This window comes from Pteropus medius, unplaced genomic scaffold, assembly GCF_902729225.1.
Source record: "Pteropus medius unplaced genomic scaffold, Ma_sr-lr_union100, whole genome shotgun sequence".
NCBI lineage: Eukaryota > Metazoa > Chordata > Mammalia > Chiroptera > Pteropodidae > Pteropus > Pteropus medius.
The window spans coordinates 7,030,338-7,048,573 of NW_024352784.1; the positions used below are offsets into that span (position 1 = coordinate 7,030,338).

Here is an 18,236-nt window from a genome sequence, read left to right on the forward strand (position 1 = left end):
GTGGCATAAGAACCTATTTCTTTGTGCGACTACTACTACTTTCTTACTGAGAAACTTAGTTTTCTAAAATCATAGACCATCAGAACCTTCAGACATATGAAATTACATCAGTAAGAATGAAACATCCCACTCCTGCCTGGAGGATCTAAGTCATGTTTAACACATAAAACCAGCCTTGATTTACATCCCAGATGCAGAGCTTTGGATAAAGGGCAGAACACAACACCCCACACATCTACTTTCATTTCACTGTTTTGAGGGATGCAGGACCCTGTGTCTACTATGCAGTTTAGATCTGATACTGACCCTTTACAGAGCCCTGCTTATCAGCTTTGAGCCTTATTCTTCATAAGTATTAATTAAATTTCATCTATATTCTAACCTTTATCTGTATCTTATCATAACTCGATCTTTTCCTTTGTTTGCTATGAGATTTTGTTGAACTATAGGTTTGTTCCTGGTATTCTTGCTACAAATAAAATTGTTGGCTTAAAGGGTATACAAATTCTTCCTCAAAGGTTGTAGGAATTTATAGTACTGCCATGAAGTAAAGTTTACCATTAAGATTTTTTTTTCTAATTTTCTAAACAAAATTAGTAAGGCCAAATATTATTTGCATGTTCACTGGTCACTTTTACTTTTTCTTTTCCAAGTACAGGTTTATGTTCTTTGCCCATTTTATCAGCTTGTGTGTTCATCTTTTTTTATTGATCTCTAAGAGCTTTTTATGTATTAAAGATTTTAACCACTTTGTCATATGTTGTAATTATTTTTATATAAAGTGCATTTCTCTTTAACCTTTACTTTTTTAAGTTTAGAGAAAGTAAAACTGACATCTTACCCTGTTACCATTATGAATATGTGCACATCACATCTCCAGTCAGCCCTCATCCCAAATAAACAAAACAAAAAAAGTCGCCCTGTCTAGTCTAGACTCCAAAATAAATGAAACCTTAATTTTCCTTAAGTAATTGATTTCCTAACAAATGCCTTTTCCTAGACTTCAGCAATGTTAATGTCTGAAGGTACGCAACAACCTTCACAGACATTATCTGAAAAAACTATTGTATTTCTGCCATGAAAAAACCTATAGTCACTGTAATTTTTAAAATTCATAAGCCATTCCTTTTGAATTCTAACTCCTTTGACAAACTTCTTTGTCAAACATTTTCTTTTGTAAGTGCTTTTGTCTGAGTCTTTCTTAATTTTTATGTAATCAAATATCCTTTCCATTATTGTCTGGTGTTATGCTTTAAAAGTTGCTCCTTATACTAAAATTATATGCTTTCTTTCTTAAATCTTTCTGAGAACTAGGTAGGGTATAAATAAATGAATCACACAATACATTTTATGCTAAAAAACAAAGTTTATCAAAGATTCCTATATTACTGTTATATAATTTTAGAGCTGAAGGGGTCATCTAGGTTAATCATCCATCATAGGCATGGCAACTAAGACCCATTCAAAAACATGGACCACTCAAAGACAACTGGCTAGTAAGTGACAGGATGAGGACAATTATCTTAGTCTTCTGACCCCTCATCTATCTAATGCCCTCTCTAGTCAACTTTGATGTCATCCTCTCTGTTATGAGCAATAAGAAGCTGATAAAACAATTATTAAGTGATAGTAGTGATACAATTTTTTTTGGGGGGGGTCCTTATTTTGTGTTGATATTTTATTAAGCACTTTATATTTTATACTCACAACAGTCCCATTGCACTCCATGTACAAAGTAAATTCTAGGTGGATTTGGAGTTTAAATATGAGTAAAATTAAAAACAAACAGAGAATGCATATGAAGGACTATTAAATTAATCTCAAGTAAATTTCTTGAAAAGGCATAAGCAGCAGAAATAAAGAAAAAGTGATGAGACATATGAATGCCTAATAAACACATGAAAAGGTACTCAAGATAACCAAACATCAGGAAAATACAAAAAAAAAAAAAAACAACAAACCACACATATACAAGCCAACAAGTGTTGGTGAGGATGTGGAGACCCTGGAAACCGTGTATACTACCAGTAAGAATACAAAATGGTGCAGCTGCCATGGAAAACAGCATGACGTTCCTCGAAAAAAAACAACAACAACAAAAAAAAAAAACAAAAAAAGAACTACCACATGATCCTGCAATTTCACTTCTGGGTATATATCCAAGATAAAATGCTAATAAAACAAATCTCTGCTTCCATTAACAAACACAATTACCTCAGGATTGATAGATAATACAGTTCTGCTATAAGACTTGTTCTGAAAATATAAATTTGTTCCAATATGACTGATATATTATGAAACAATTTAATCATAACATGTATTTCATACTTGCTTATAAGTAATTTCATTTGTGAGAAACACTAGGTAAACATAGAAAACTTCACCTAGCTGCACAGGAATACATAAAACGTACACACCTTGAACATCTACCAGTTACCTCAGCTCATTATCTGTGTTATAAAGCTATAACCATCTGCATCTGGTGTTATAACTTCCTGGCTGATTTCAAACAACTGTCTTTCTACCACCACACAATAATTTACAAATTGCAGTCCTACCCACAGATAAACTTTAGGGCTTTTATCAACATAAAATGCCACCTTTATTGTAGTATTTATGTTATTTCTTAACCATTTAACATGTGTCAAATGATACTATTTTTATTAGAGTCCTAACTTTTTTTTAATGTGTCACTAATGAAATTTTTGAGTGTATGGCCATATATCCCATAATCCCTATGGTTTTTATTGTGTGGTTTTGCATAGGATGGCGATTTTTAGGAATGCATGTTATAGCAGAACTGACTTTACACTTGTACTTTCCATCAGGTTTTGACTTCATTAGTTATAATGATTTTATGGTACTTTTTAAATCAGTTTTTCTTTTCACCTCCAGTTATTCAAGTTAAAAAACTCTTTTGGTTTTGTCTAAGTAGGCCACAGGTCAAACAGAGGTCTAAAATAATTAAAATATAATTTATTTTTTGAGTAAGACAGGGTGGTTTAGTGGAAAGAACACAAGACTAGTAAACAATTAAAAGATGAAGTTTTTATTCTAGGTTTATCTACTAACTGAGTAACCATGGAAAAATCTTTCTTTCTCTCTTTCTGGTATTTCTGGTGGCAGATGATAAACCAGATTACAGTTATTGATTCTTTCAATAGGCATTTATGGAGCGCTTAACTATTTGCCAGCACTATATTAACTGTAAAGGACATAAGTATGTGTGAAACAGATGTGGTTCTTACTTTCATGCTAACAGTTCAGTATGGGAGAGAAATATTAATCAAATAATGAAAATTGCAATCATTACAACTATGGCAAGTTCTTTCAAGGAGAACTCGTTGCTATGAGGGCATATAATAGCGAGATCTGATCGAGAGCAGGATAACAAGGTAAAGACGGAATGGAAATTTTAGGCAAAGTAAACAGTATGTGCAAAGGGACTGAAAGAAGACAGTGTAGCTAATACAGAGAGAGTAAGGGAAAATGTGGATGAGCTGGAGCTGAAAAGCTAAGCAGACTATGCAGTGTTTCATGTGCTTTGGAAAAGGCAACAATCTTATCTCCAGAGCTATAGAAATCTGACAAAGTATGTTAAATAGAAGAGAATGACATGAGCGAATTTACATTTGGAAAATATTATGTTGGCTGCTCTCAAATTCTGTGGGTTAAGAATTATACATACAACCAGTGATGATCATTGTGATAGGAAAAGCATTTACTTCTGGATCATGCTGTGTAATTTTAAATACATTTTACACTCCTTCATTGTAACTGTTCCCACATTATTTCATACCTATAACTTATACATTTCCGTGTTCTTGTTGACCTCCTTTCAAGCAAGTTTGCTTTGGATTTTTTAGAATCTTTTTTCTTTTCTTCATGATCTTCAGAAAAATCTGGCTCCTGGTTTAAAAATATAATAATAAATATATGTTATTACTCAGGAAAGAATAGAGGTCCTTGAAATTAATTGTTTTCTAATGTCTTTCTTGGCAGCACATGTGAAAAGTTTGAAAAAGATGATCCCTCCCCAACTGAATAAACATGTCAACAGTAAGTTAAAAAGAATATTGATGATCAAAGGATAAAACACTTCTGTATTAAAATTCTTAAGTTTTTATGGGTTTATAACAACTTCTTTTAAAAACAATCAAAATGAGTCTATGGCCATGCCACCCTGAACGTCCTGATTTTGTCTGATCTCGGAAGCTAAGCAGGGTCGGGCCTGGCTAGTACCTGGATGGGAGACCACCTAAGACTACTAGGTGCTGTAGGCGTCAAAAATCAATCAATCAATCAATCAATCAATCAATCATGATGAATTTTCCCATCAATAAATCTTTTAACAAGTACTTAAATTAAGCAACATATAAGACAGTCAATAGATAAACTGAATAAATGAAATAATGAATTTAGAAGGGGCATGATTCTGAAGGAAAATAACCAAAACAGGTTATTTTAGTGTGTAATTTAATTAAGCCTGAATGAAACTGTGTATGGAACTAAGAAAATTTCTTTATTTCAAATAAAAACCATGTTATATGTACTTTCATTCATGAGATATTCTTCTTAAATATAATTTGGGCTAATAGATGCAAAACAATGATATCTCTTCAAAGAAACCAAACTGCAAGAACACAAATGGAAGATTCTGATAACCCCAAAAGAACAGAATTAAAAACCAGATATCCCTGAACTATTTTTTAGACACTTCACATAAACAACATGTAAAGAAGCTAAAAATAAATTACCCAATTTATGGTAAAAAACAACAAACAACAAAAACAAACATACACAGAAACAAAAACAAAAAAACCCATAGGGGTAAACTAAAAATATCTGATTTCAATATAATATCATATTCTGGGGCTATCTGCATATACACACTTTCAATCATGAGGAATTATGGGTGATTTCTTTAAGGTCCTATATTTTCATTTTTAATAAAACAGGTATACTCTAAAACTATTCATATTATATGAAGTGGGTTAAATTTTAGAACAATTACGGTGGTCTCCACTTTAAAAATACTACAAACCAGAAACTTACTTGTGGAGGAATGATGTTTTCAATACTGATACCCACATACACCAGGCGTTCTTTCCTTTAAGTGAAAAACAAGTGTACAAACAAAATGAGATTTGCTAAAAATAAAATTATTATAAAAACATTATTAACACAGACAACACTGAAATTACAACTTCATGGAAATAGCAGAGTCTAGGTCGCAAACATGTTAGCTAGTATCTATAAAATTTATAGTACTGCTTCTATCTGTAGGAGGCCCAAAACTTCCTAAAGGTATGAAAACTGTAGCTTTACAAGTGATTTATATAGAGGCGGGGGGAGGTTGGGTGGAAAAATGAAAGAGATTAAAAGTACAAACTTCCAATTATAAAATAAGTCACAGGGATGTAATATATATCATAGGGAATAGTTAATAATATCATAATAACTATGATGGTTATTAGACTTATTGTAGTGATCTCATCACTCTGTAAAGTATATAAGTGCTGAATCACTGTTGTACACCTGAAATTAATACTGTATGTCAATTACAATTAAAACTAAGTTTTTTAAAAAATGACTTATACTGGTAAAATAAATCTTGGAACTGAAATAGACAAGGCAACTTCGTGAAAAGAGACATGCTGCGACTCACTGATAAAGTGATTAGACAGAAACCCAACTTTGAATAAACTAGATCTTTGTTATGCTGGAAGTTTTTAGTAATACTGTATGAGTATATACACAGCCATAATCCCATTATAGTAAATAGCATTATAAAAATGATTTTATGTAACAGAAGCACATCAAGGTCCCAATGCATGATACTAAGACCATTCACTTCTTGTTTGCAGAGAAGACAAAAAGCAGTGCAGCAGCCACATAGCTCTGTACTCTAGGATGCTACACGACATCTTCAGAGCCGGTTAAGACTTCTCCAGGAAATGTAGATTTAGAACACTAATAACATCTCCATAGTTTCATTTCGTAGAAACAAAGCTTTGTTGATTTTAATTCAACAAATTTTACATAATAAATTGCTAAATACGACAGGTACTTTCTCTGTTTCTCCCAAGTTAATTCAATTCAACAAGGACAGCCGAGCTCTTACATGCATGCCAGTGTACAATGAACTGAACAGAAGCAGGATAGGCAAGAACAGTACTAGCTGAATAGTGAAGAGTTCATGGATAACTCAGAACTCAAGCTGTCTGTTATTAAATATGTTTGACAAGTCTGTCCTTACACTAACCAAGTTTACTGTGATACCAGGTTCCTCTTTTATACCTCAAAATCCCTACTTTAACTTGACCATTATTTCTCTCCTTACCTCCACTGAAAGAAACAGTCATGGTCACCACATTAGGCCATGATTTATTGGGAATCCAAAGGTAAATAAGGCACTGTCCTTGCCCTCACAAATATTAACAACTGACTGTTGTCCATTATGAACAAGTACAATGGAAACGTGAAAAACAGATTTTGTCTGAAGAGCTGAGAAATCTGGGAAGCTTTTAAATAGGTGGTAATACTTGAGTATAATCTTGAAGTATGATTTCTCATCACAGCATTCTCTTACTCAGTAATCTTATGGAAGATACATCTTCCAGTCCATCTCACCATCTAGCTCAATGATCACACTGGGCCCATCACTGCCAATAACCACACCCCTTCTAAAATTTCCATTTTAGAGATGCTATTCTCTGACTTTTACTATCTCACTTTCCAGCTCACTGTCTCTGATACACGGATTTCGACAATTCTCTGACTCCAGTAGAACCTCTATTTGTCAACCCTACCCTTTTTTCACTGTCCATCACTCCCTTCATCTCCTCACTTTCCCCTTTACCTGGCTTAGACGCCATGGTCCATCATTATAAATACTCTTTTGTATATACTTTCAATTCCTTGTCTCTTTCTCTCCTTCCCTCTGTTATATTACCTGGAAAATGCCAACCTTGATTAAATCTCTACTAGCATTTGAATTCCCAAATAATTTCTGGCATCCTGTTATGGAAGGGACGTTACAAAACAGCTGATTTGACTTCTGAAACATCTGATTTCACAGAGCCTCACAGCTCCACCTCTGTAGATAGTTGCTGGCTTGTCACTAATTCCTCACTGACCCATCCTTCTTTTCCACCATACTATAGAGTCCTTAAAGGTAGAGACCACATAATATACTTCATGTTGATTATGCTGCCTGGCATATAGTAGGTGCTCAATAAATGTTGGTTAAATGTTGAATAAATGCACAAATAGGGAAAAGAAGCCCTTATACTATGACGCTGAAAGTAAGCAAGGCTCCAAGTTGCTAGGATGAGGGCTAGAGAAATTATTTCAGTTAAAAAAGGATGAATAAAAATGCTCACTTTCAAAAACAGAGAAAGCCTCCTGGAATTTATAGTTAATATATTACTTATTTTTAGAAACATACATATTTTGCTAAGCAGAACTCCTAAGATTCATACATATATATGTATAATATGAGTTATAAATAATGAAAGCTTTGTTATCCAGATTGGTCTCCCTATTAACAGTAACTTCGCTCTTTTTTCTGTGATCCAGTCTCATATAGGATTTAATATGTGCTCTAAAGCCACAATTACAGATGTCCTCTTAAAGAATGACATTTGAGTAAAGAGAATTAATAAGAATAGTAGAGAAAGCAAATGAACTAGTAAAGGGAGACCAATAGTGTAAACAGGTGTTGGGGCACATTTTAACATAAATTTCTAAAATTTAAAACATTTCTTAATTGCAGCAGCATATCCTACAGTGTGTGAGGCAAGAGTCAAAAATATTTCCCCAGCCTTTCCTCATATAAAAGGTAAAGCAACACAGGCTTCCAAAGAATAAGCAGATATAATTTGAGGAACAGACAAATTTTTATTGGTTTACATTCTTGCTTTTCAGAGAGAATACACTTTCTTCAAAGCCCTTAAAGGGTAAGCCTATTAGCTATCTACATTACTGAGTCAAATTCACTTCAGAACATGAGAACACTGTTTACTTCTCAGAAGGACAAGCAGATTTCAGAAAGACTAAGGCAAAAGAAAATCAAATTTTAAACTACAATTTAATTTAAAGCATCTTTAGTTAGATCTTTTCCATTATCAAAAATAAAAACATGAGCAACTCTGCACATTGAAATAATCCTAATAATTTTATACAGGACTATCACAGAGTTTCTAAATACAAAGGTATTCAGGCAACTGATTTTAAAAAACTAAGTACTTTTATTAACTAGTCAACTTCAGAGATTAACTTTGTCTTCAAACTGAGTAGTAAACTAAAACACAGGATATGGAGGTTGAAGCCATTTTTAAGGTTCAGCTTTGCACAGAGTAAAATGGGTAGATTATGAAATGACCTGAGTCTCTTAAGGCAAGCTAAACTGGGGGAGGGAAGACAATGTGACAACAGGTAAAAGTTAAAGTAGCAGCAAATGAAAGTAATAAGACCAATCAGGAGACAATGCTTAAGATTTTCTCATGTTTTATACAAATGGGCATCAAGTCCTACTGATTTATCCTCTGAAAATTCTCTTCATCTCCACTTTATTATCACAACAACTGCTCTAGCTTCAAGCCTCATCGGCTTTCATAGACTCTACTGCAACAGCCTCAACTCTCATTCATTCTTCTTACTGTTACCAGGGCATTTTTTCTGAAATAAAAATCTGATTATGCTTATTCCTCCTTTGATGGTTCTCCCATTACCTGCAGAGAATAATTCAAATACCCTAACCAAGTATGCAAAGCTGTTCACAATTTGGCCTTAATCTGCTTTTATAGCTTCACCCCCTACCACTCTCTTACTCTTCTACAACACTTTGTCTTTGTTCACATCTGTGCCCTTTGTCTAAAATGTCCTTTCTCTGTATGCCTGCCCGCCTGCATAACCAAGTTATCTTCCAAGGGCTTCCTTGATAAGCCTGACCCCTAGAACTCAAATCCCCTCCACAATGTTCTCATATTGCTCTGAATTGATGTCTATTTGTCTACTTTATTATATCACTGGCTCATAATGTCTCTATTCTCTGATAGAGGGTGAGTTCCATGTAAGCAAAAGCTTTGTCTTACTCATCTTTTCAGTTTGGTACACAGTAGGAATGAATGTATGTTTAGCAATACATTAATCAAGGAAGGTACAAATAAACATAAATAAATATAAGCATACCGTCTTAATTTTGAGCCCCCTTTTAAAGATAAGGTTCAACTCCAGTTTTATCTCCCCCAAGAAGTCTTCTCAACTGCTTCAGACCACATTGCAGTGGCATATTGAAAAGGGAGGCATCTTTTATAGTCAGTAGGATACAGTTCAGCATTTAATGCTCTTTATTTCACCAGTGTTAATTCTGCCCACCCAAAGACACAATACAGGTAACTAGATTGCAGACCAGTTCTTACAGTTTTCTTGTACTCACTACATACTTAGTTAGGTACATATCCTCCACAATACTTGGACCAATATTTATTCAGAGTAGGTTCTGATAAATATTTTAGATCAGGGGTTGGCAAACTTTTCCTGTAAAAGGACAGATAATAAATTAGGCTTGGTGGGTCATAAGGTCTCTGTTGCAACTACTCAACTCTGTTGCTGTAGTACAAAAGCAGCCATAGACAATATATAACAAACAAGCATGGCTATGTTCCAATAAAACTTTAGTTATGGGCAATAAAATCTGAATATATAATTTTCATGTGTCATGAAATATGATTCTTGTTTTGATTTTTTAAACAATCATTTAAAAACAAAAAAGACATCCTTAGTTAGTGGGCAATACAAAAACAAGAAGCGGGCTAGATTTGGCCCACAGGTCATAGTTTGCCAATCCCCGCTTTAGAAAGACACAGACACATCAATCTATATTTTAAGACAATTCTGCTGTCAAATTCCCAAGTAAAATATTAACACACATCTAATACCTGCGTTCAGCACGCTCTTTCTTCTTTAAGGCAACATCCAAATCCTGCAATTGTTCCTCTAATTTCTCACACAGTAGTTTCTGAAACAATAAAACAGATGTGGATCATTTTTAATACCTTTCCATAATCACTTGTCACTTGCGTGTTAGTTCATGGATACTGTTATATGAGAGCTGATGAGGGGCCACATAGTGAACACTGAAATGTTCCTTGTGTTTAATTAAGTAATGAGGTACCTCAGCATCTACTGAATTTAACATGAGCATAGTATCTTTAAAGTTAAGCCCATGTTAGAGAAACTTAGAGCCTAACCAAAAAATACATTCTAAGCCTATCTTAGAAGTAATCAATATTTAAAACAGCATTTGGTTCAAAGTGTATACATGACAGCAATTTTTTTTTTTTAAATCACAGACATTTTTAAGGAAGAGGACTATACCTACAATAAAATATAATGATACCAGTCACTAAAACAGAAAAAAATTTTACAAAACCATACCACATGGTTACTGGGTCAGAACGGAGCTGAAGAATATAATTGGTATAGCTATGCTAAGGCAGAAAAGTCCACTTCACTGAGAATGCAATAAAGCCCATCATTTTCAAAGCAAAATGAGACTGGGCTTATGAAAGGACTCCTTGGGCTCAGTGGCACAAAAGCATCCTGTTCTCTGGCTTACCAAAGTAATTTACCTGAATCAAGACATGAGAGAAACAGAATCCATGTTTCTCTTCATAGTACCATCATAATGGTACATAACTCATAATACCATTAATAAAACTACTGACAAAAAGAAAGTAGGCAGAAATGAGATAGATGATGATAGAAAGGGATAAACAACAAGAAGACACTATTTCCTCCTTTATATATTATCTTAATTTAGGGCTCTTTTGTGCCTTTAACAAATGTGAGAAAAAAATAAACCAGAGACTATAATTTTACAAAAATTAGAAGTCTTCTGAAAATTAATTTGGAAAAAAATAAAAGACCTAAAAGATAACAATAAAAGGTCATTTTTTCAATAATCTCTAATTTCACAGAAATTTAAATAAGAGGCAGACAATATTTACAATTTGTTTTGAAGACTTAAAAGGTCTACTGTTCAAAGAAGCATTACAAATTTGAATATAAAATCAAAGACTGGAAAAACAGGTGTGCTGGGTCATACATGTTGGCAAGGGGGGCAGAACCATTCTCCATCGGGGATGATCATCAGAGGAGGGCGAAGGCAGGCAGTGTGGTATCCACTGTCACAAGAGTCACATAGAAGAATCTGAAATAAACCACATATTAATATAAACCAAACTCTATGCCTGAAGTTCAATGACTCAAGTTAAAATAAAGACATTTCAATATTTCTAGGTACTCTACTTAGTACTACACTAAGCACTATACTCTTTATTTGCATAAAGCATTAATAATAAAAAGGTCTGGTATTTAGGGATATAACATGCCATTTTTTAAAAAAACTAAAAAATAAACCAAGAAAATGTTAAGCTACAATAATAAATGAAAAATAACAAGTCCTTTCTGAACTAGAGTTACAATATTTTTCCAGTGTGCCATGAAGGCTATAATTATATACTTTTTATAACAGAGTTTTATAGCTCAAGTATTACAAACTACCCTACCACACGTTGGATTTTAAAAATACAAACAATTTCCACTTTAAATAGCCTTTCAATTACCTATCTGTAAGAATCATTCATGATTTATCATGTAAATTCAAATATGGGAAGGGACTGAGGTATGAGGGGAATGGAACTATACTTAGGACACAAAGGCTAACAATAATTACTCTTAAGTTGATTATTTTTTGTTATTTGAGTTTAAGATGACCACTTCTCTAAAACTTAAAATGGTATACTCATGAATGTTTAACTTAAAAAAACTTATTTTGAAATTACTTTAGATTTACAAAAGAGTTGTAAAAATAGTACAAAGTTCTCATAACGCTTTACCCAGCTCCCACTAATGTTAACATCTTACATAACCATGATACATTTACCAAAAGTAAGAAATTAACATCAGTACAATACTATAAACTAACAACAGACTTTACTCAGATGCCACCAGTGTTTCCACTAATGCCTTTTTGCTGATTCCAAGGTCCAATCCAGGATATTTTGTGTAATGCATCTAATCATGTCTCCTTAATCTCCTCTGGTGTTTAACAGATTCTTGGTCTTTGTTTCCCATGACTGACTGTTTTGAAGAGTGCCAGTTGGACATTATGTACACTGCCCCTCAGTTTGGGTCTGTATGATATCTTTTTTGATTAGACTGAGGTTATGGATTTTAGAGAAGAATCCCACAGAGGTGAAGCACCCTGCTCACAGTGTCATATCTGGGGGTACATGGTATAAATATGACTCATTACTGGTGATAATCACTTCAATCACTTGGTTATGGTAGTGTCTGCTGTTTCTCATCACTGTAAAATTACTGCTTTTCACTTTCCATATTCTATTCTTATTAGAAGTGGTAAGTCCAGACCACACTCAAGGGGAGGGGAATTAAGCTCCACTTTCTGGAGGGAAGAGTTTCAAAGAATTTATAGATATAAGGTAAAATTGCCACAGTAATTAATAAATATTTTCGGGGAAAATGTGATGAAGCTAATGCAAATATACTGTTTTTCCTTAAAGCTTCACCCAATAGTTGTAGCACTCATCAGTGGATCTGGCTTGCAACAATTACTACTGTGGTGTTATAATGGTGATTCTCTATTTCCCTCAAGCCTTCTACATTTGTTATTTGGAATTCCTCTGTAAAGAAAATATGTACCTTATCCCACATTTATTCGCTTATTCAATTATTTATTTATATCAAGACTAATAAATATTGATTTTATTCTTTGGGTTATAAAACTATTATTCTATTTGTCAAATTCAAATTTTTTTAGCCATGGACACACTGGGGGCTCCTTCAGGTTAGCTGTGTCCTTAGGACTTGTTTGCATCCTTTTTCTTTTTTCTTTCTCTAAAGCACTTCCTTAGTTTCTGGAACTACAGGATACTCTAGGCATATCTTACATTTTTCCTGCCCAAGCCTTAGAATGAGCCATTTCTCCCAGAAGACCTGGTTCCTTTAATGGAGAATGGTATTTAAAAACCAAGATCTAGATGCTAAGTGATCACTGCTAAGGGGTATCACTGCTTCTAAGCTCCCTTGAGAACAGATCTAGGTAATATATGTATGTACAGCAACCCATGTGCACATATATAATTTGTGAATTGCTAACACATATCATGACGGGTAGAGGGAGGAGGGTGATGTACACACATGTGCAGTAATTTAAAAGTGAAAAAGTACTCTCCCGCTTCTTCATACAATGCATCACCATTTATTGACAATACCCAGAATTCAATACTGCAGTTATATGATAGACTGATTACATAGGCATATATATATACAGACTAACCTGGGTAACTGACTCTATTTACCACATTGTTTCTATAGTAAAACATAATCTAAATTTCATTTAACAAAATTAAATGTTTAAAGAAATTTATTTCTAAGACAATAGTCTCTATTCACAATACTGGTAAAATCCCATTAAAATAAATATTACTATGTAAAATTTCCAAACCTCAGGTAATGATCCATTTATTTTTGATTACAGCATCTCTAAAATCCCATAGAGCTCTACATTCATCTATAGATTTATTGCTTTTCTGCTGTAAGCTCAATGAGGACCAAGACCACGTCTTTCTAATTCAAAATCATTTCCCTGCCACTTAACACATAATAGTTGCTTGACATTTTCATTTGAGGATTATCCTTAAACACATGGCATAAGAAATCCACCATTTGGGATCTTCGGTTTCAAATGTTATTTCTCTCTGGCACAGTAATGAGCAATGGGATTCTCAGAGCAGTTAAGATAACTAAATAAAATCCTGTGTGTGTGTGCAAAAGAGTACAACTTTCTCCATCTCCTTGATACTATTTCTGCTCTCCTCATTTTACGTGTTCTCACCCCCTTTGTCACTGACATCTATTGCTGCCTCAGTTAAAATGCATAACGTTTAAAAAGATTATTAGGGAATGGCAGGGAAAGAACACAAGTGTTAATTTTTACTTGATTTAGAAGGCAGAAAAGACCAGTATCTCATATCTTCTCATGGCCTTTCTCCACACAAAAATCTTGACCTAACTTTCACAGCCTAATGATAACAAAATGCTTATGAGAGTCTTCTCAGCATAATTTCAGTACCTACTCTTCTCAGTGCTAAAGTTATTATCTGGCTCTAAGTTGTTTTTTTACTTGAACCCTTTGAAACTATTGAGATATGATAAACTTCGTTGATGAATTTAGTTTCCAGATGTGTTTAAGAAAAAAAAAAACAAGTAAACTGCAAATAATTTTAACCCAGCATGTAACAAATGTCAGAAACTGTGCTAAGCAACTTTACATAACATTAAAAACAACCCTCAAAAGAAGTATGTGGTATTATTCCCATTTTACAATGAAGAAATCAAGATACAGAGAAGAGAGCACCTGATAAGTGGTGGAAGCAGGATCTGCTGCCAAGTCTGTCTGGTCCATGCTTTTCCCATCACACCACACTGCTTTCTAGGAAAAAAGAGCCTTGGAGAACCACTTCATATGAATTTTCCAAACTTTAGAGGATCTCGAAACTTTTCTGATCCACATAATTCTACCCATGTGGAAGCATCTTTCTTTACTTTTCTTTCTGCTTAATAGTTGGAGCCTGCCTTTAAAGTCAAATCTATTTGAAAGAACAGAATAGTTGCATAGAATTGGACATAACAAGAGTGTTTCTTCAATAGGCTCTTTAGAAAGCACTTATGAACTGCAAAAAATATATACAGGTAAGGAACCGGTTTTCTTGATTTTAGGCTACCTTTGAAGAACTTAATTCCTGGGTAAGAAGTTCCATGTAAACCTATCGCTATTCTTCTGAATACATTTGGTCTATAATTTATCCCCCTAATTTATTTTTTTTTTAGAATTGCCCATTTCCTAAAGTTTAAAGACCTACTTGACTTATACGTTATTACAGAAAGGCAATAGGCCATCAGGGCTTATTTATTTAAAGCTAGCACTTCAGAAATGGCATTATAAAGTAATTTAGAGGGGAAGAAGAAAAAAAAGGTTATTTTACACACACAAGCTCTGCAACATTAAAAAATTCAAATAATAATCAAACCCGAAGAGTTTTAGGCTTCTTTTGGGCAACGAAAGCATGCCAACAATATGAATATTGTTCATTTAGGTCAGGTACATACTAGTTCAGGATGGTTTGGAAGGCCACATTTTTTGCATGGTTCATCATCATCTGCTAAGACAGCTTCTTCGCTTTCTTTTTCTTCTTCCTCTTCTGAAGCTGCAGATGATTTTTCACTGTCGGATCCTTCACTTTCATCATTGCTGGAATATTTCCACCTGCCACGTGTTCGAGAGCCAGTCCATCGAACTTTGCCTTTGGTTTTTACCTTGTATAAAATAAAAAAATTGGGATAATTTGGTATAATAAGAATGTAAAAACTTCTAATTGCGTGTCCGTTATAGAATATTTAAATATATTCTATATAAAGGAACTTCAAAAGACATACCTACTACTTAATTTTGGTACACATTTCCATTATTTTTTTTCCTATTGTTTTGGGGGGAAGATTATAATGATTACAATCTTTCTTACAAATATTTTCCCAATTCATAAAATATCCTTCTAACATCACTGTAAATGACTATATAATATTGCCATCACACAGTTGTATTTACCTAATCCCCTACTAGAAAGACATTTAGGTAGTTTCCCATTTTTTCACTTTCATAAACAACTGTATCCTTGTAAAAATAAACAGTTTTTACACAGACCTCTGTGGTTAGGACAAATTTCTCAAAGGAGATTTTGGGTCAAAGGCCATGTACATTTTAAAGGCTCTAGCACTGACTATATTTACATTTTGTTACACAGAATTTTAAATTCCCATATTAGAAATGCATTTAAAAATTTTTAACAGGTCAAAATTGCATATAAAAATACTGACAAATTTAAAAATATATATCATTCAGAGAATAAGTTTAAAACGTTGTAAACTGCTTTTTACTGCCTAGTTTCACAATCTTAATATTTTAATTTATTCTTACAGTGTAAGTCCCCATCAAAGACCAAAATAATTCTAACAGAAGGGGAATTTTTAAAAGTAAAGAATTAAAAATTCAGTATTTCAGGGAACAAAGGATCACTTTCAATGAAGAACAATATGATCGCTTAAATTGAAAGCAAAAGTAGCATTTTTAATTATAATAAACTCCCATAGACTAGCCAATGACATGTACCAGATTTTGCTTAAGCGGGTCATCAAAGAAAGAATCTGGCTTCTTAGACTAATGTTAAAATTGGGAAAAATAGGCACTCTCAGAAATGTAACGAGAGGGTACATAATGGGGCCTTTTTTAGAGGGCAATGTGTCGACAGCTATCAAAACTTAAAATACACATGCCCCTTGACCCAGTAATTCCAATTCTAGAAACCTATTCTAGAGAAATACTCACTCACATTCAAAATGATCTTCAATGCAACATTGCCTGTAATAGTGAAAAATTGGAAACAACCTAAATGTCAATCAATAAGGGAGTAGTCAAATAAATTGAGGTGTATCCACACTATGGAATACTATGTGGCCATTAATAACCAAAAGGTAGACTATATCTACTGACACGGAAAGAGTTCAGAGACACATTGTTAAGTAAAAAACTCAGAGAAAAGTGAACGTATTTGATTCAATTTATTTTTTAAGTGAATGGCTAAAGATTCATGAATATACACATGAATTATGGAAGGACTGGAAAGAAATGGGCCCCAAACTGTTATCAGTGCTTATGGGGAATTTAAATTCTTCAACCCTATAGGTTGGGTATTATTTGAATAGTTTACAAAGAGAATATATTCCTATACTGCCTGTAATAGAGAAAAAGTTGAAAAGATGGCAAGATTATACTGTATGAAATAAAATGTCTGGGGATAATATCAGGAAAAACATCTCAGATATGAGATCTTTGAATGACTTGTTTTAGCCAAGAGCAGAAAGCTACAAGCACTTAGAACCAAATATTTCTAATAAAAATTAAAACTCGGAGTGGGAAAAATTTTACCTTGCTTACTTTAGAATTTGTATCCTTCTCCATTTTTTTTAAGTTTTCCTTTTTGTCTATTTTTTGCAAAGCTGATGAATCTTCTTCCATTTCTTCTTCTCCTTCCCCTCTTTTTTTATCAGCTTTCTGATCTCTGATCTCAGCCACTTTTGCTGTGGGTCTAGATATTCTTGGAGACCTCCTTAAAGTACGAGCCACATTTGTTTTCTCTTCTTCCTTTTCTGACTTCTCTTGCTTGGTTTCTGATTCTAGATTTTTAGTAGGAGAACCTGGCTTCTTCTTTCGACTTGATATCCTAATTGTTAATTTGATGCCCTCTTTTTGCCTTTCAGAGGTTATCTCTGTGTTTTCTGAGGCAGTGGTTTCTTCTTCAGGAATCAACTTATATTTAAATTTGCTTTTTTGCATAGAACCCTTTGTTTCAGAAGAATCCTCTGTGCCAGAAGTCTGGGCATTGTCTAGGTTATCCATTTCTACCTTTGTGGATTCAGAATTCTCATTTAGAATTTCTAAGTCTGTTTTTTCCAGGGACTGATCTCTAATGGAACTTGCATTCTGACACTCTACCACTTCCTTTTCTGAGGCTAGTTTCTCACAGTGGCCAGCCAAGTTAGATGGTGAAGTTTCAGCTGCCTCGGGAGAGCCTAGCTTTACTGATTCTAGTGTACTCTTTGGGACCTCCTCTGGTATTGGACTTAATCTTTGGGTGTCCTTATCAAGAAAAGTTTTTTTGGATTTCTCTAACTTTTCAAGACTCTCTAGGACTGGTGGGTGCTTATCCTTCTTACTTTTAGAAGATATCTCTTCAGCTTTCATGGTATGGGATTCAGTGGTAGATAAGGCAGTTTTTAAAGAGAGATCCTTTGCTATCTCAGAAGTCTCAAGAGAGGTTTCCATTTCTGTAGGACCAGTTTCTTCTATCTTCCCTTTTTGACTCTGGGTCTCTATATCAGATATTAAACTTTCTGCATCTTTCCCTAAAGGGATCACTTCTTTCTCAATATTACCTATTTTCATACTTGTTATGACAGAATGTAAGGACTCTGCCCCATTCCCCTCCATGATGACACTTTTGTCTTTAGAGGAGCTACAGCTATCTTCCTTTGTATCAAAAAACTTTGTCTCCATTTGTTCCGTCTTAAAATTTGGAGTTACTTTTTCA

At 33.9% G+C, this 18,236-nt stretch overlaps 1 protein-coding gene and 1 pseudogene across 3 annotated transcripts in view; one reads left to right on the forward strand and one right to left on the reverse strand.

Annotated features, from left to right (window-relative positions):
- RSF1 (remodeling and spacing factor 1) overlaps positions 1–18,236 on the reverse strand; it is a 107,534-nt gene that overhangs the window by 10,232 nt on the left and 79,066 nt on the right. The window contains exons 6-12 of one of the 3 annotated variants that reach the window (XM_039848129.1): positions 17,084–18,236; positions 15,202–15,408; positions 14,450–14,524; positions 11,114–11,218; positions 9,945–10,024; positions 5,056–5,110; positions 3,800–3,909 (exon numbers count right to left, since the gene is read on the reverse strand). The exon at positions 17,084–18,236 is cut by the window's right edge and continues 601 nt beyond it. In XM_039848129.1, coding sequence (XP_039704063.1) covers positions 3,800–3,909; positions 5,056–5,110; positions 9,945–10,024; positions 11,114–11,218; positions 14,450–14,524; positions 15,202–15,408; positions 17,084–18,236 — 1,785 coding nt within the window. Of the gene's footprint in view, positions 1–3,799; positions 3,910–5,055; positions 5,111–9,944; positions 10,025–11,113; positions 11,219–14,449; positions 14,525–15,201; positions 15,409–17,074 lie in introns of all 3 variants that reach the window. The other 2 variants (XM_039848128.1, XM_039848130.1) reach the window with 2 other exon arrangements.
- LOC120590653 (uncharacterized) lies at positions 4,166–4,283 on the forward strand (annotated as a pseudogene).